Source organism: Sinocyclocheilus grahami, unplaced genomic scaffold, assembly GCF_001515645.1.
Source record: "Sinocyclocheilus grahami isolate Dianchi unplaced genomic scaffold, SAMN03320097.WGS_v1.1 scaffold55.1, whole genome shotgun sequence".
Lineage (NCBI taxonomy): Eukaryota > Metazoa > Chordata > Actinopteri > Cypriniformes > Cyprinidae > Sinocyclocheilus > Sinocyclocheilus grahami.
This window is the reverse complement of record NW_015505234.1, coordinates 704,978-724,966: the sequence shown is the minus strand read 5'-3', so window position 1 is coordinate 724,966 and position 19,989 is coordinate 704,978. Positions and strand designations below refer to the sequence as shown.

Here is a 19,989-nt window from a genome sequence, read left to right as displayed (position 1 = left end):
TTTCTTTGCGTGAACATTTGGATGGCGTTATGCAAATCTTCCCACATAGCGACGTAGACATGTGGGGGCGTGTTAGAACGAGCTGTTTTAGGTAGGCGTGGCTGACTCTTAACTTTTATAAAATGGTATGGAGCTTATATATACAGTATATATGTGTATATATATATATATATATACACATATATATGTGTATATATATATATATATATACACATATATATGTGTGTGTGTGTATGTGTGTGTTTTGTTTTTTGCAAATATGATTTATTCTGAAGCAATATTCTCATCTGTTTTCTATCAGCTGTGACATAAATCTGCTGTTTTTTTATATTTTATCCAAGGGCATTTTTTTTACCTTTATAGAGGGCATTTTCCCAATAATCTCATTAATACTTTCATTTACGATTTTTACATTTGATCTATAAATTAAATTATAATAATGTGATTATCTATACGCTATCAAATTAAATCATTTACACTGAAAAATACAACGGCATTAAATAATATTATGAGATTCTTTTAAATATTTTTGAATGTACAAACAAGAAATGATGGTGGAAATGATACTTTTCAACGAAATTAAAACGCCAGTAGGTGCCAGTAGTGAGCGTTTAATGAGTGAGTCACTGAGACGTTCATTCAAACAATTCGTTCAAACTGCTGATTCATCAGATTTGTATGCATGGGCTAATGAAACTTTGACTCAACCGATTCGTTCAAAACACGGAATCAATCAGCAATGAATCGGCTGTTTGCAGTGAGGTGCGCTGTGGTCCCGCCTAAAATGTAAGTGACCTAATATTATTGTATTTGCTTATTGAACTGTTTATAGAACTATTAAACAGTCGTAATGGTGAAAAAGTTGTGTGATGTTGCCTAACGAATTGTATTTTAAATATTAAAACAGCCCCGGCCCAATTTAAACCCTGAACATGGAGAAGTATTCTAGCTGCCCTACTACAACACGAACCAAAGAGTTGTACTTTGCCAATAAAATCAACTACACTGATTTTCAAAACACATTTGTTCATGTTTTCTGTACAAACCTACACAATTCATGATTTCAAGAGAAATGTTACATAGTAATGACCACAAAAATGGTTGTTCTCATACCACGGTTGAGTGTTGATATATATGTTCTGAGCAGGATTCAGCCGTCTTGCTAACTGAAGGTGTGTCTGTGTTTACAGAGGCATCTGTGGCACATGGATTATTAATATCTGGAAGAGGTAGAGAAATAAAAAAAATGCCATCCAAAGTGAGAATTAGAGATTTATACACATTCTGCTAGCTGTAAAAACAGTTATGTTTTTATATAGCATAAAGCAGGGGAAAATCCCAGTTACTTTCAACAAGTTTACCAGCCATCACTTTTTATTTATGTAATAGCAATAGTTTTATTTATATAATGTATAGAATATACTGGTATGTATAGCAAATAATTGTGCAGACAGACAGAAAAACAAGAAGCATTTAAAATATTCTTTCAGACACCTTTAACAATGTGAGATCATTTAAAAAAAAATGTTTGTAGACTTCGGGGCACAGCTTCAAATGGGTGAGCAATTAGCAATATATAATATCAAAATAAAAAGAGAAAACACAATTGTTTTTCATGCGATTCATAAAATGCATCTATCAAGAAAATTATAACTGCCTCCATATATTATTGAAGATTATAAATAGAGATATTAATATGCTCTATGTAACAAGGAGTGATGTACACATACCATTTGTACATATTAGCCCTTACTGTGTTATTTAGACATATTTTTATTAGATTGTACTACATCACTGGCTATGACAATTAATTTGGTATTGAAGAAAAGCACGTGTTGATAGTCAGTCTACTACACAAAAGCAAAATTTGAGACATAAGTGGCAACCCTCCCCTATTAAAGTAAATAAATGGCGTTTGCCCTCCTTAATAAGTTCACTGCAGTGGCAAACATGATTGATTGCCAATTAAGCCTAAAAATTAAACATAACTCACATTGACTGAGGAATCCGCTGAGCGGAGCAGAGCAAAGCGTTGAGTGGAAGTAATGAAAGCTGATCCGCGAAAAAAACAACTTTGCTTTACACACAAAGTCATGTATACATAGGAATACATTGTATGCTTATATTTATGGTGATAATCATTCACAATTTGATCTTTTTGATGTTAATGAGTTCACCTCTGTTGATTTGCCTAATCTGTTCATTATGCACTAAATGATAATGTGTTTCATATAATATACTTATTCACATAAAGATCTTCTTTAAAGCATATCGGTCATTTTTACATTACTGTACCATCATGACTTTTTAAGCTAATCCATCATTTCTTGTGTTATTACAAATACACATATTTGAAAAAATAAAAATTTAGCTATGAGGTAATGTAAGACTATACAATATATACACAGTACTCTGACCGACATCAAATGAAGAGCAGTTCCATACTGATTCAGACTAGTACAAAAACACCTTGAAGCATAATGTTGTGCTGTTCGTAAAACTGAATCAATGAACCCGTCATTAATAAACTGGGTTTAAACCGTCACCCAAAGGCATTCAGACTATAGACTGCAAAGTCTGACAAGCCTGTTCCCAGGCAAAGCCTGTAGGTGAGCCGTGTTGCTTAGATTTACTTTTATTTGGTGTAATCCTTAAACTTAATTATCTCAGGATCCTACAAAAGAAGATTACACTACAGAGTGAAATAATAAAATTTTTGAGGGCTCTTTACATTGCTTTGATACTCATAGCTCACCAATGTGATAATCTATTGCAGTAGACCTTCTTTTAATTTCCTCTTAGATGAAGGGGTTCAAATGTTTAGAATTGTCTTTCGCCATCTTTGATTCATCCTCGTCAGGCCTGGAGTCGTTTGAGGTGCATTTTGGTCCTCCTATGAATGAAATGTGTGCCTTGATTGTGCTTAAAATGAAGTTAGCTATTTTAAGAAGATTTTAAATCAACAAAAAATAAATAATAGAAGCAAGCGTTTGGACCTGAAAACATGTGTTTTTTGAAAACAAGCGTCCTTTGTGTGGAAATTCTTCATTCTTTTTGTTCTGAAAAATTTGATTTGAAGCATAAAATTAATCTTATTCTACTACATGAAAATGTCAGAACCAAACCAGTCAGTATCGTTGTCTTATGTGCTGAATATTTGAACTCTGAGGTGAGTCTTGGGATGCGATTATATCCATGGAAACAGTAGTAGTACAGGCAAACAGAAGGTCAGAAAGGTCAGGCTTGTATGACTAGCGCGTCCCTTTAACAACTCCTGATTGGTCTCATCGGGGCTTTGGGAATCAGAGGCAGCTGCTGATTGGCTACGACTGGAGCACATCTCATACAGGTTTCCAGAAAACTGCATCTTTTTGGACTCTTGTCTCAGAGACTCCCACACCACAGCAGCCTCCTCAGGGCAGCCGGCCATGGCCACATTTGCACAGTCATGAAAATCATCCCAGGATCTGCAACAGACACAAGCATAAGGTTAAATGTTGTGGATAATTAATAACTAATCTACAAGCTAATGAGTGAGAACCATAAATAACAAGCATAAATAATTAAAGCATAAATAACGATGAACAGGTAAAACACTGGAGTGAAAATATTTTTGTGAAAGCAAAAAGCTTGATGCAAGGATACAGAACAAAATTTTTTCCTGCCATTTTTTAAATATTTCTTTGACAATAGCATTCTGTAATAATAATAAAAAAATATATAGTGGTGGAAATTTTCAACTTTTTTTTTAGCATTTTATGTATCCAAAAAATACACAATTACAAATATTTTCACAATAAGACAAAATTACAGCCTGTTCTAAGATAAATAAAAATATTCTGTTCAGATTTTCCCATATTTTCCACACATCTCATCTCATATTTTCATTTTGCTCTTCTCTGGCCTGTTGTCTCCTTGGTAACCAAGTACACCAATTTTTGATAAAACATCATTATCATTATTCAAATCATCAAAATTATTGATAGTGATGAAAATAACATAACAACTGATGGACAGTAAATCATTGTTAATGATTATTTTACTCTTTGTTAAATTATCATCGTGGTAACACTTTATTTTAAGGACCAATTCTCACTACTAACAAGTTGCTTAAAGGGGTCATATGATGCGATTTCAATTTTTCCTTTCTCTGATCCTGGAAGAGTAGACTACAATGCCGGCTTTTCTGACTCAGCAAGTAAGTTTTTTATATTTAAAGAATTTTCCACTGATGATTCAAACGCGAGTTTTGAGCAGTGTAAAGCAGGGCTTGTTGTTTGTCATTTCTCCGATCACAAATGCAGACATAGTTTTATGTTTACGTGGCGCGATGCAACGCAACGCGTAAAAAGTATAAGTTATTATAATCCATAATTATGTCCCCACTGGATGCAACGAATGCCTCGTTTATAATGGGTTTTAATGTTTTTGAATCATCGCTCTGGCCTGACGGCATCATCACAGTATGGTAGGGGCGTAACATTTCCGTCACACGCTTGAGGTATTCGGCCAATCATAATGCACTGGATAGCTGGCCAATCACAGCACACCTCGCTTTTCAGAACGATGAGCTTTGTAAAAATCGACGCGTTTCAGAAAGGCGGGGCATAAAGGAGAAACAATAATGTACAGTATGTGGAAAATAATGTTTTTTTAACCTTAAACTGCATAAACATATTTCATTACACCAAATACACAAAATAATGTTATTTTTAGCAACATCATATGACCCCTTTAATAGCATACATATTACTAGCATATTGGCTGTTTATTAGTAATTATAAAGCACATATTAATGCCTTATTCCGCATGGCCATATTTTAGATCCCTTAATCCTACCACATACTTAAACTTAACAATTACCTTATTAAATCTGGAGTTTATTGAGGGAAAACTCTTAGTTAATAGTGAATATGTGTTTACTATTCTAAAGTATTACCATCATTTTTTGTAATACTCGTTTTTTTTAATGATGGATTTTCATGTTTTAACTCTAAAAGTCTGAGTAAAACAATCTACACACAAAAAGTAGCAGAAATAAATGATGTAGGCAAAAAGTAAGAGTTCCCAAGAGTTTCACAAGTTTCATTTTTGACCTTCGTATAACAAAAAGAAAAAAAAAAATCTGTTTTGATAAAACTCAACCTCAGGGACATAAAAGTTCCCACTGAAGAAACAGCCTTTTTAGTTAAAACGCCGGTTCTTAAATAGACTGAAGCGCAGTCTATTAAACAGTGATGTATTGTGTGCGGTTAGTGGAAGTCTGTCCTTCAACGCCACAAATGTCCTTCACTACCAATTCTTTTCTTAAATGTTCCTCACAGATCTCTGGCCTAAGCCTGACACTTTGCAATCTGGTGGGAGAATGTTGCTGTTCCAAAAGATCCCCTGACAGATGATCAGATATATATCCCGAGAACCCGTGTGTGAACGTGTGCAAGATCGTGCATACCTGTGTTTATGCATATGTGCATACGAACAGTGAGCTCAGTGGAGGTTTTAATTGGTACCTGGAGGATCTAGTCTTAGAATTAGAATATCCAGCACTTGGGAGGAATGGAAAGATGAGTGAGCTGAGGAAGAAATGGAGAAAAGAGTAGAAGGGAGCAACAGAAAATGAGATGAAAGGCAATGTAGGGAGATAGAGAATGAATGAGGTGTCATATCAGTGAACTGTGATACTCTATATCACATTCTCTCTGTGACAACACAATGAATGGCGTACAAGCAAATAATCCTGTGGTGTGAGCGAGGCATTTAATGTGGCTATACAGAGGAGTAAATGTGTTGGTGGGTCATTCCTGTTATGCGGGACCCTTTGATCTCTGTAACATATCAAAATATGAATATGCTGATGTTTTATTTGGACAATATTAGTATAAAAAAAGTATGCCAGATTTTCAGAAATATGCTCTGGCAAAGCTTTAACTCGGACTAATGTTAAAATAAAATGTAATGTCACTATTTACACAATGGGAACAAAATGAAGAGGATGGAACCTAGAATGGAAAACAGGAAAATCAAAGTTGGCACACCACAGCTCCAAAAGTAGAAAAATATTTAATTATGTTCTCATCTAGGATGGAAATAAAAAGCTAAAATTTGCCCATGAGATTTAGTTATAATTCATGATGATTTCTGCTATTTTGTCGAACAGGACGGAGTGTCCTGTGTTGTCAAATAAACCACAAAACATCACAATTCGTCAAATCCATTGTTAAAGCATGTGCTGTTTTACCACTAAAAATAATAAAAAATGAACTCCTATGGTCACTATTGTGATATTTTGATAAAAGGAAATTATGATTTCCATTTTTTTTTTTTTTTTATATGAGACTAATATTTTATGCATTATAGTAAGATGTATGATGGAGATGTGGAAATGTTCTGGTAAAACAAAACCCAGGTAAAAATTAATCTGAATCTGTTCTTTTCATTAGTGTATTCATGTGGAAATATTTACTACCTTTCAAAAGTTTGGGTAAGAGGTTATTTTTATGTTTTTGAAATGAGCATCTTATGCTCAACCAAGGCTGCATTGATTTGACTAAGAATACAGTAAAACAGTGATATTATGAAATATTATTACAATTTAAAATAATTTTCTCTTCGGATATTTTTTAAGTGTAAATGTAAAATTTTAAATGTATTCCTGTGATGGCAAAGCTGAATTTTCCGCACCCATTATTGTGTAACAATGTTAAAGTATTTACTGTCACTTTTGATCATTTGAATGCATCCTTGCTGAATAAAAGCATTAATTTCATTAAAAATATATAATTTTGAACAGTAGTGTATATGTACAGAATATACAGTGATGCTTGTGTTGTTCCAGGTTTTTTCCTTACTTGCAAATAGAGTCGATCTCCTGCGTATCCTCGTCTTTTTGGGAGCTGACAGACAGACTGTCTCCTAGGGCAAGCAGACACTGGGCAAACCCTTTATAGATGGAGCTGCACTTCTTTGTGGCTGCAGCAGAACATGGACTAGGGACAAGCACTAGAACAAATATAGACAAACAATTAACAAAATTAATTTAAACTTAAAAATAAATTCAGTAATTGTAACTTAAGATGAAAGATTAAAGGTATACTTCACCCAAAAATGAAAATTCTGTCATCATTTACTCACCCTTGTGTCGCTCCAAACCTGTATGCATTTATTTCTTGTTTTGAACACAAAAGAAGATATTCTGAAGAATTTTGGTAGCCAAAGAGTTGATGGTAGCCACTGACTTCAGTAGTACTTTTCTCCATACTTTGGAAGTCAATGGGTACCGTCAACTGTTTGGTTACAAACATTCTTCAAAATATCTTATGTGTGTAACTTGAGGGTGAGTAAATGAGATTTTTTTCAAAAGCTCAAATACAAATGAGATTTTTATAAATAAATAAAAATACACTCATTCCCCAAAACATAGGCAAAGTCATAAACAGACCAGCAGGGTGGCATTGAATGGCTTTCACTACATCCTTTACAGACCTGATGAGAAAACACTCCTTCAATGCCACCACTGCTGGATTTGTGGGCATCTTGGTTATTTATAAATTGTTTATAAAGAGTATAGTTCTACATTTCATTGTTAGAACAGAACACAGGGTAATAGATCTCTAACCTTGAGGATATGAGAGAAAAATTCAATAGAAATGCTCTGAGCTGTCATGTGTTAGGAGCTCCAGACGCTTGCTTATCTACACTTTTTTTTTTTACCAAAGCTACCAAAGTTTAACAGGGAATGTTTGGCTAACGTTCAGACAAGGTTCTCTCAAACTAATGAAAAAACATTCTTACAGCTATGTTAATAGAACATTTGTTCAAAAAGTGATCTGGCCTTTAAATTGTTCTCAAAACATTAACACAAAATCATTATGTATACATCATTCATGTTTTATTTCTGAAACATTTTAGTTAGACATTTGTGTAACATTTTTTAAATGTTATGTCCCCATAATTAAGTAAGGTTCCAATAATTTTTGCAAAATGATAGAATGGTAACACTGGCATAACCAAGAAAAAAACATTATTAAAAATGGACGTTTTGAATGTTCAGAGAACATTCCGATTTTTTTTTTTCATAACTTGATGGGAACATTAGCTAAATGTTTTTAGAACATATTTTTGTTGGATGGGTTTGTGCATGTGCCAGCGTTCTCCCAACCACCATTGCTTGCACCTTGTTGTCTCTCAATCTCTATAACCTATACCTATTGACAATAAAACCCAAAGATGGAAGTAACGCTCAACCTAAGAGAGATATGCAGGAAGATCTTAATTGGGTCATACAGTAAATCACAAGCACTCTCCTAATTCCCTTGAGGAAATGAATGATTAATATTTGATAGGATAGAGTTTTCTCTCTCTCTTCCTCCCATCCAAGTACCCCCGCTAGCTTTATTCCCACACTGCTGCAAACCTATTGATTTTCAGCTATGTTTTTGCAGTGAGGTATAAGGATTATTGGTTTCACTCAACCCCATCCACATTTAATGAAGATCTGGAGAAGGAGAGAAAACCAAGGCATACATTAGAGGAGGAGAAGACAAAGAATTCTTTCACAATCACTGAAGCATTGCACGAAAATGGAAATGACTGAAGAAATCAGAAAGACTGAAGTGCTTTCATGATGCCAAAGGGGAAATTTAGACAACCATCACTCAATACGAGACTCAATAGAACTATCAATACTAAAATTATAAGGGATAATGTAAAACAAGTTGGCTACTATCGCAAAATGTAAAAAAAAAAAAAAGTTTATCTTGCTTACATGGTTACTCACCAAATAAATATGTGGACATGATGTATTGAGTTGAGATTCAATTATTACATATTTTATCTCTGTATATTACCTGAAAGATTCCTAAAAAAAAAAAAAGAAGAAGAAAAAAAAGTCCATTACTAAAATCGGCCTAGCAAAAAGACGAACACTGCAACAATATTACAGGAATATACTAAAGTTGAGTTTAATGAGTATAGTGAGTATGACGAAAAATTTGACCACTGAATAATGCGATTGACCAATCAGAATCAAGTATTCCAGAGAGCAACATTCACACAAAAGTTTTATGTTAATATTATTATGGATATAAGCTAACATGAACTAACAATGGCCAGTTGTATTTTTTTTAACTAACATTAACTAATATTAATAAATACTGTAACAAATGTATTGCTCTTTGTTAGTTAATGCTAGTTAATGAATGAATTAACCTGAACTAATGGGAAAGTGTTACAGATTAACCATTCCAGAAACATTTACATGCAGTACAGACCATACCACATACAAACAACAAACCTGAGCAGCCTGGGAGGAAAATTAAATCATCTAAGAAGTGGATATGACCAAAAAGTCTCATCAGATCAAAACGGAGACAAGAACTTACTGTGTCCAATTACATATCTCTGAATTTGTATCTCTGGCCGATGCTCAAGCGTGTTGAAGAGTAGTCTGTACCACTGCCTGCATTAGTAAAGTTATTACTGATGTTGTGTAATCCAAGCTCTGATATATCTGAGTGCTGTTCACCCACACACAGCGTGATCTGGCCTGGCCCATTCAGCTCAGTGAGAATTTTTAATCTGTGGTGCCAGAGATCCACGGGGTGTCCATAGGGTTCTTAAATAAATAAATAATATAAAACAGGGCACTTGCATGAGAGGGCACTGCAGAGAGTGAATGAGAAAGAAAAGAGAAACTGGGAAAGGAATAAAAAAATAGGCAGCATTTGAACTGGGTGTATCAATTTCAAATTAAATATGCTAGTAGTAATCATATAAAATAATTAAATATATTTATATAAAATAAATTATATATATATATATATATATATATATATATATATATAATTTTATATATCGTTGAATCCGGATGTTTAATAACCGCTAGTAATTTGCATAAAACACGCTCACACCAAGTCCGTTTACTCGCTTTGGCGCTCAGCCAATCATAACCAGTTACTATCGTATTTCAAGTTTCTCATGTTTTATTATTAAATGAATATATATATATATATATATATATATATATATAATTTTATATAACTAATTACATTCATATAAAATTTATACTCCAGATTAAATATTAATATTATATGTGACCCTGGACCACAAGGGTCAATTTTTTGAAATTGAGATTTATACATCATCTGAATGAATAAGCTTTCCATTGATATATGGTTTGTTAGGATAGGACAATAGTTGGCCGAGATACAACTATTTGAAAATCTGGAATCTGAGGGTGCAAAAAAAATCTAAATACTGAGAAAATCGCCTTTAAAGTTGTCCAAATGAAGTTCTTAGCCATGCATATTACTAATCAAAAATTAAGTTTTTATATATTTACGGTAGGAAATTTACAAAATATCTTCATGGAACATGATCTTTTCTTAATATCCTAATGATTTTTGGCATAAAAGAAAAATCGATAATTTTGACCCATACAATGTTTTTTTGGCTATTGCTACAAATATACCCAAGCGACTTAAGACTGGTTTTGTGCTCCAGGGTCACATATTATAATATTAATTGTATAGTAAGTTTTAGGTCTCTTTAAAGCTTCAAAATTAATATAACCTACTCCAAGACAGAATATATGATGTAACACTGCTACTTAAACGCGCAATACAGTTCATGCAATATAAATAGTTCATTCTAGTTGTAGAAATCACCATACAGGTACTCAGACCATTACACAATGCATAATCAAGCACTGTAACGTCATCCCTTTAAGGAGCATGTTACGAAACCTTGAAACAAAAACGTCATAATAAATAATGTGGAGCGTTAAGAGCGCTTAGAGCAAAACAGTTGCATAATTTCCTGTCCCTAGCGTGACTCAGACACGAGTTAGAAAAATAGTACTATTTATCTATCTATCTATCGACTAAGTACTATTGACTTATTGACTTCAAACCTTAAATTCATTACAGATTAAAGATGCTGAATTCAGATGACCTGTGGAGTATAAGATGGGCAAGTGATGATGGAGATTTAGGCCACATATGTGCCCATCTTCTATTCATGAGGTTGAATATGCAAGCTTTAGCCAGACAAATGCTGAGCAAGCAGATTTGCTGCTGAGGTTTGCTACATGTGCCTCTCACAGACATCCCACTGGGAGCACAACAAAATAAATGAAAATAATTTTTATTTGTCGGTTCAAGAAGATTTGCATTCACAAACACAGTAGTGCATGTAAATAAGTTTCATTGGTTTAAGTAGACATGCAGGCAGGTTGCCATAGAATTTTGGCCAATTTCTGCTCTTTATACTCATAGTCAAACTGTTCACGAAGGAATAAGGAAGTAAAGAGGGTGTATATGGAATTTCCGGATGTTCAAATCCTTGTGGAAAACTCAATAGACAACAAAACATGCTTTGAAAAGCTTAGATTGTTAATGATTATTATATGTCCCATTAATGATACCTAAGAATTTATCTTATTAAGAATTTAATATTTTATTATAATTTTCAGTATTTCTCTTTTCCTTTTTTGAGGGAGCAAATATATACAGTATCTCACAGAAGTGAGTACACCCCTCACATTTTGAAATGACACTTTGCTACAATGTAAAGTAGTGAGTGTACTCACGTCTGTGAGATACTGTACATATTTTTATCTTTGCCCTGATGAAATTAAATAAAGACATTTGTTGAACCCATACACAGTGCAATATTGAGGGATCAGGACAAAGCTCTGGAAGACAGGTAACACTGATACTTTGTGTGATGTAAGAGACTGCATTGGGCAGAACTCATTAAGACTTTACCACAGTGCCTGCTGGGAGCACAGCTCAATCAAAAGCACTAGCAGTACAGCTCTAGACAGACACTTCATTATATACAGCATATGGGTGGTTATGTATTTAAGGGTAATGCCTTTATTTATGGGGATATACAATACAAGTGAACTGACTCAAGCATCTACGTTATTCAAAATATTAAAGCATTTATTTGTGCTTGAACACATGGTTTTACAAAAAGTCTTAAAAATAAAGGTTCCAAAAGGGGGTTTTCACAGTGATGTCATAGATTAACTAATTTTGGTTCTTCAAAGAACCTTTCAGTGAACGGTTCTTAAAACAAACTTATTTTTTCTCTTAGTGTAAAGAATTTAAATACTTTTTTCTACTATACAGAACCTTTTGTACAATGGAAAGTTTCAATTGATGTTAAAGGTTCTTCATGGAACCACAGATACCAATAAAGAACCTTTATTTTTAAGAGTGTAAGGGTCACATAATTAGCAAATTAATTGTAATAATAGCAATAAACAGACACATTACTGAAAATCATTCTGAACAGTCTTTATTTTATAATGTTAAACATCATTTACCAGATAACAAGAAACATTGTCACAGTTGGAACGTTCTTATAACACTATTGATATTTGATATGCGTTCTCATAACATTGAGAGAAAACTTTCTTAGAACCACATTCTCGGAACATCCTGTAGGGTATCAGACCGAATCAGACAATCTAAGATTTGGTCAAAACCTGGTTGAAACACGAGACGAATTCCACAGAGGCCCAAGACAACAGGATGTTCATAAATCAGATCCTGGCCCCAAGCCTGAACCAACTAGCAGCTTTGAGTAGCTCACAGCATTTAAACAAAAGAACACTTATTGACAATTCCAAGGAGATTGTCAATTTTAGGGCAAGTAATCAAGATTAAATGGTCAAAGAGATGACCGCATGACCATCACATGATAGTAACTACAGTCACGAGTGCTTTAGAACTGACATCCCCCACCTCACGACAAAGAACAGACTTTCAGAGATTCCTTACAGACCTCTTAATCTCTGGTCTTCATGCATTCACAGAATGGCACGGAAACTGCCTTTCCATGCACCTAAATGACACTAAAAAGACTCGAGCAACTAATCATTGCTATATATATAACTCCATATTATGTATGTAACCTACATGTGACTTATCAGGTCTTAATCATTTATTGTGTATGTATTTTTAATAACTATTGAATCGCTTAATGGTTCGTATTCAGGTTTGGTATGTGTGAGTTTGAGAATTCATGCTTGAAACGTTTCTTCCAATCACTTCTTTGTCAAATGTATCATATTCTTGTTATAGAAATCATGTCCAAAACTATACTGTGCAAAGAGCGGGAAAAACACGGGCCATGTGACCGATAAAAGAACATTTGATTTATGAATGGGGAAGAGGAATATACAACACCCCGAGCAACGACGACATCTAATTGGTCAAAACCCCATTTGGGGTGTGTTAAACAGCCTGGTTTAAATACTAGAAACACCATTAAGCTTTGCTTTTTGTCTCTCTCTCTCGCGCTCTTCCTTCTTGCCTTTTCGAGCCTTGTTGTTTTTCTTTTAAATCATGCTTATTTAGTTTTGAGCGTGCTCTGGCTTACACCCCATCTCCTCCAAAACCATGAGGAGAAACGCCACCTGGTCTTGTCAAACTTTACTTCTATTTCTATTGCTTTAGTTTATTTTATTTTCCGTTGAGAGTTTCGTGTTTTGAGTTAAGTTTGCCTAACGCCGCATCTCTGAAAGAGTGCCGTATAAACTTCAACTGCAGGCCACAGCTCCACGTCGGCAGCCAACGCCCAACCACTGGCTTCCCAAGACTGAGCTTCCAGCCAATCAGCAACCTTGGGAAACCCCTTTCGGCAACCAGACAAGGAAGGAAACCCCCCACACAGGCAAGCAAGTACCTCCAGATCCTAGCTGAACTGGTGCATTTAATCTAAAGCCGTAATGCTAAATGCTAAAACAGTGATTCTGTCCAAATGCCCTCACATATTAATGGTGGAGTTCCCTTTAAAACCTTAAATGATTCCCTTTTTTAAATAATGTTACAACTGCAACAAGAAAACTGGACATTTCAACATTTTATACATTTTCAAAATAATGTTCCCACAATGTTTTTATAACCTTAATTTGTCACCTCACGTTTATAAATGGATAATGGTTGTTTTGCAACCATAGTAATAAACCAAATCTTCACCATTTAGTACAAATTTAATAGAAGCACCTAAAATAAAGCTAAAGATAAATCTTCCTGTATGGTACAAATTGAATTCACTGTCATCTAACCAAGTTTCAGTGGGACACATTAGGCACATGCTGATTGCACAACTCTGCAGAATGAAAGAACTGTTACTTTGTTTAAAATTAGAGGCAGTGGGGGCATTGCTGCAAAGTTTTATTGCTGCACTATGGCAACTTTTTCTATGGTAACTGTGGCCCTCTCTTGCGTAGCATCGTTAGGGACGACAAGCTAATAATCCTAGCAGTGACAGCATAGTGTGCGAAAGGCGAGGAGAGCCTCTATTCCCCGAGCTAACTCTGAAACAGGGCTTCCAGTGAAGCCGCCTGCAATAGCACAAACAAATTCTGATAATTAGCTCATGCCAGCAAAGTCCCCTTTCCAAGTGATTGGTTAACCTCTCCGGTTTTCCATTCACACCTTCACTCCCAGAACACTGAATGGAGGGAGGCTGCGGGGGATGAGAAGAAGAGCATTCGCCAGCTGTTAATTTCTTTCATAAAACTGGGAGGAAAGTGACTGGATGTGATACAGAGATATGCACTGTAAATTGGGACAGAACATTTTGCTATTGAACCTGAATATTTTTTTTTTAAACGAGTATAAATGGAATCTTCTTTAACATGGATGAAAAATCTACTTGACGCACTATAAGGTGGTCCTCCAGGTGAGGAGGACTAACTGGAACAAAATGGAGCTCAAAAAGAGGTGGGAGACGGGTTTCTGCTTGTTAGTACAGACCTTTTCTCCTTATTGTGTTCAGTAGTTGTGGCAGTGAGTTATATCCACCATGACACCAAAGCTCACTTCATTTTACACTTTGTGTGGCATAAGAGACAAACCAGCCACACAAGCTAAAAGAAACTAAACTTATCCTTGCTTGCTGGATATTTCAAAAGCCAGTGGTGGAAATATGCATATTAAAAGGAATCTTTTTATTTTGCTCTAACGAATGTTTTTCTCACGCACAGCCCTCAAATACTCAGAGAGATGTAACACATATAAACATGCACAATTCCCAAAAGAGTTTACAAAATTTTGAAGACCCCGTGGGATTGCGGTTTCATTTGTGATATGGGAGAGAGTTGGGGAGAGATGAGAGAAACAAAGGCAGGGAGCGTCTTTCCCAACGCTAATGTGCTCAACACTGGCTTTGATCATGAGGAGGCGATGCGACTACCACAATAACAAAATCACTCACACGTGCAGTCATGTGTCACTTTAAAAGGTGGAAGGAAGAGGAGTAACGGACCAAATGAGACAAGACTTGCTTTCGATTGTATATCTTCATTATCTCTCTTGGAACAGAGAAGATCCAAGTGCTCAGTGATTTCATAAAAGTGAGAGACTCTAAGACACTCACAAAAAGGCCTGGAAAAGAGATATCATATCCATTGGCATTCATTTGACAGCTGCTATCTGTCCAGAACAAGGTAACTGATATACCTACACAGATCACAAGAACTACAGAGAAGAACTCCTTCACCGAGTCTCTCCCCTTAAATGCAGTTTAAATTCGATTCAGATTTGGACTTGTTGGAAGAGCTTAGCAGTAAAGACCCAATTAAAATAATTTCCACATCAAATACAACTTTAATCTGTTAAACCACCACAGCAGTTTAAATTAATCTGGAAAAAAAAATCTTCTGGTCTGCATTTGACTTCATGTGTATACTGTAGCTATTAAGCATTAAAATTCATTTTATTTTTGTAATGTAACTTATTTCCTAGTGACATTCAACAAGAAATGTAAGGTGGTTGATACCAGAATGGAGCAGTATAAACAGGGTGTGATTTCACACAGTCAGTGTTTGGGATTGAAAACCTTATTTAATAACAAGTGTGACTCTCACACTGGGTTGCCAAGTCCAAAGTTTTCCAGTGCAATTGAGTAGGGGTGGCACGATACCATTTTTTCAGAACCGACCCCGATCCGATACCAAAAGTTCTGAGTATCGGACAATACCGATACCGATCCGATACCAGCACTTTTTTTATATATATATACCTCAGTGTGTGTTGACCGGATCACACAATCAAGACAACTTCATTATAAAGAAAAATAACAAATTAAAAAATATATAATCATAATCTATGAGAAAAATACTATTATAACCTAGCTTAGTGGATAATTCAGCAGCAAAAGTTACTCTACAAAAAATGTTCATAATAATTTTATAAAATCTAAACATTTAGAGAAAAAACATTATTTAGTAGGGGGGGGAAAATAAAAGTAAATAGGTTTAATCTGGTCAAATGTTACACATTGCTCTTTGTATTGTAATATACATTCATGAAAAACAAGTAAATATAATTATATATAAATATATGCAATAAATTAAATACATTAATTTTACATTTATAGCACAGTAATGAGGCAGCAACATATGATAGATAAGACAGAACAAGAAAGGCTATTAACTTTCATTGCGCAAAAGTATTATAACATGAAAGGCTCCAATACAGTGCGGCACGAAGCGCTTATGCGCATCCTGTGCGCAGAATGATGCGCTTGAAGCAACACGTAGTCACAGCGTGCAGCGCTCCGCATAGAGAAGTTCAAAGCACAAAGGGAAGAGATTCTGATGCGTAGTGTATTAAATCTTTGCGTTCGTTTTTTGAGCCTTTTCTTTTAACAGCTTTAAATTTTAGTTACTGTGCACGTGAAGAACAATTCATAGTGCTCTGTACTCTAGTGTTGTGATCTCTAACAGACACCCGGTAGAAAGTAACATGATTTAGAATTAGTTATAAACTCCAGCAAGATAAAGTTCTTTTATGCAAAACCACTGATGTTTATCTACAGATCAAGTATAATAATAGGAACATTGTATCATCCTAGAGAGAGTTTTGTCATCTTGACTGTCGTAACCGAATGCGACGCGGAGTTTGAATACTGAATGCAGGATGACTGACAGCTGCAGTGGAGAGAAGAGTTTAGAGAACTTGAATTTAATGACTTAAATATTCATCTGTACCTCACATTATTCTATGGAACGGTCTCAGATCACTTGAAATATAGTGCACGGAAACTTCATGGTGCTTTATAATGTTTTGTGCCTTTCATGGGGCTTAACAATAACACAGAATAGTATACACACTCGGATTTGAATCGGTTGCGTCTGATCGATACCTCGATCCTGCAGAAAATGCCAGTATCGGAGCGATACCGATCCTGAATATCGGATCGGCGAACCCCTACAATTGAGTTACTTTTTATTACTACTTTTAATTACTACTAGTGATTTTAAAGTTGAAATTGTGTATTACAATGCACAAAAGTGACTGTAAAATATGTTTTTTAGGTATGGGAGTGGCATATTTCGAGTTGTATTACATGTGGGCTAGAGTCATTGGCCATTTTGTTTCACAAGACCTGGCAACCCTGCTTTTGAACTGTCCTGTTCACATAACAGATTAAATACAGAATTTCAATTATCTTCTCCTGTTAGCAATCCACATCAAGCATGATGTCTATAATGATAATTATTCCATTTCAATAATCCTTCTGTCACAGTATTCAACTGGTGTGCCTTAGATGGCCACCAGAGGTCCCTGTGTCTGTTTGTTGAGCACATGGCTTGTTGTTTGTTGTTGGTGCCATGTGCTCTCCTTTCTATTGTCTTACACTGCCCTTCTTGTTATCTCATTATTGTTTCAGTTACTCCACCTGTGTCTCCCTCGTTACCCTCCTTGTTTGTCTCCCTATATATTCTCCTTGTGTTTGCAGTCCTGTGCTGTTTCGTTGTTTATGTCTGAGAGTCATTGTCATATGTGTGTATGTTCCTCTGGCCTTGCCTTGTCTTGCCGTGCTGTGCCCTGTCTTGGCCTGCCTGCCTGCCTGTTTTCCCCCCTCTGGGTAGTTTTTGTTAGGTTTTACTATTAATAAATGCCCATTCGTTCCTGCATTTGCATCCCTTGCCTCATTTCTCTCCAGTTCCCTGACAGAACGAAACAGCCTAATGAGGACTCAGCGGAGAATGGGCTACCTCCAACTACTAGCCTCCACTACCAGCAACGCACTCCACCAACGTACGCTTCAAGTGGAAGCCTTCAGTTCCCTCCAGCAACAGGGGAATAATTTGAGGGTATTCGCCAGGGAGTTTTGGAGTGCTGCAGAGGGGCTGGGCTACAACGATGCGGATCTCAAGGACCTGTTTACCTATGCCTTTGATGAGCCCATCAGCACCTGGAGGAGGTTTGGCACAGAGCACCTGTCTTTTGGGGCATTTGTGGACTTGCCCACAACGGGAGGCAGTTAGAGGTGCCTTTTCCCATCATGGCCGCCATTCCAGAGTCTCGTCCTGACATGGCCGCCAGTTCAGAGCCTCATCACAAAATGGCCGCCACTCCAGAGTCTCGTCCCGTCATGGCCGCCACTCCAGAGTCTCGTCCCATCATGGCCGCCACTCCAGAGTCTCGTCCCATCATGACCGCCACTCCAGAGTCTCGTCTCTTCATGGCTGCCTTTCCAGAGCCTCTCCACATGATGGCTGCCAGTCTGGAACCTCTTCGCAAGGGGGGCCCAAGGCATTTGGGACTAGTTTTCAGTTTTGTGGTCCCACCTCTATTGTCAGTGTGAGTAGCTGGCATCACTGCGGTAGTCCCTAGTCCGGTGGCCCTGGAGGACCCGACTCAGGTGGTCCTATGTTCGGTGGTTTCTGAGGTCACTGAGCAGCCTGCTCTCCTTGTCTCGGCCATGGAGGCCGCTACAGAGTCACCCGATTTCACTGCTGCTGCCATCGTCAAGAAGGCTGTCTTCGCCTTTCACCTCAGGGCTGTTCTGAGGTCATGGGCCACTTTGGAGTTTGCTCTGGCTTCCCAGGAGCCTGCCTTGGAGCCCACTCAAGAACCTGCTCCAGTCCAGGAGCTCTCAGAATCCGCTCAAGAACCTGCTCCAGTCCAGGAGCCTTCAGATTCCACTCCAGAGCCTGTTCCAGTCCAGGAGCTCTCGGTGTCCACTCAGGAACCTGCTCCAGTCCAAGAGCCTTCAGAATCTACTCCAGAGCCTGCTCCAGCCCAGGAGCTCTCAGAGTCCCCTCAAGAACCTGCTCCAGTCTAGGAGCCTTCAGAGTCCACTCCAGAACCTGCTCCAGTCCAGGAGTTCTCAGAGTCCACTCAAGAACCTGCCCCAGTCCGAGAGCCTTCAGAGTCCACTCCAGAGCCTGCTCCAGTCCAGGAGCTCTCAGAGTCCACTCAAGAACCTGCTCCAGTCCGGGAGCCTTCAGAATCCACTCAAGAACCTGCTCCAGTCCGGAAGCCTTCAAAGTTCACTCAAGAATCCACTCCAGTTCACGAGTCTGCTCTAGAGCATACTCCGGCCCGTGAATCTGCTCAGCTGTGGTGGTCAGGAGCTCTGCCTGCGCTACCGTGGTGGTCTTCAGCCCCACCTGCACCAATGTGGTGGTCTCCAGCTCCACCTGATCCACCATGGTGGCCATCTCTCCCATCTGCTTTGCTGTGGTGGTCATCTGCTCCACCATGGGGATCTTCAGTCATGCCTGCTCTGCTGTGGTGGTCTTCTGCACCGCCGTGGAGGTCTTCAGCTTTCTCTGAGCGGCTGTGGTGGACTTCAGCTCCTTGAATGGCTTCAGCTCCACATGCTCCGCCCTGGTGAGTTTCAGCTCCGCATATTCCACCACACGGGCCTGGCCCACCATCCCTCCCCCTGATCCGCCTCTGGTCCACCTCCCTCCTAGATTTTTGTTTTCTTTTTTGGACTGCGGAGCGTCTGGAATATCTGTCACAGTATTCAGCTGGTGTGCCTTAGATGGCCACGAGAGGTCACTGTGTCTGTTTGTTGAGCACAAGGCTTGTTGTTTGTTGTTGGTGCCATGTGCTCTCCTGTCTATTGTCTTACGCCCTTCTTGTTATCTCATTATTGTTTCAGTTACTCCACCTGTGTCTCCCTCATTACCCTCCTGGTTTGTCTCTCTATTTATTCTCCTTGTGTCTGCAG

The 19,989-nt window shown here is 37.3% G+C and overlaps 1 protein-coding gene across 1 annotated transcript; it reads right to left on the bottom strand.

Annotated features, from left to right (window-relative positions):
* Positions 1 to 2,424: 2,424 nt before the first annotated feature.
* Positions 2,425 to 18,311, bottom strand: LOC107583849 (neuritin-like protein). The gene is made up of 4 exons (XM_016270204.1): positions 18,287 to 18,311; positions 18,067 to 18,219; positions 6,849 to 6,999; positions 2,425 to 3,467 (listed from the first exon to the last, which is right to left on the bottom strand). Exons 1-4 carry the CDS (start codon positions 18,309 to 18,311, stop codon positions 3,188 to 3,190), a joined length of 609 nt encoding a protein of 202 aa, XP_016125690.1. The 3' UTR covers positions 2,425 to 3,187.
* Between the last annotated feature and the right edge of the window lie 1,678 nt (positions 18,312 to 19,989).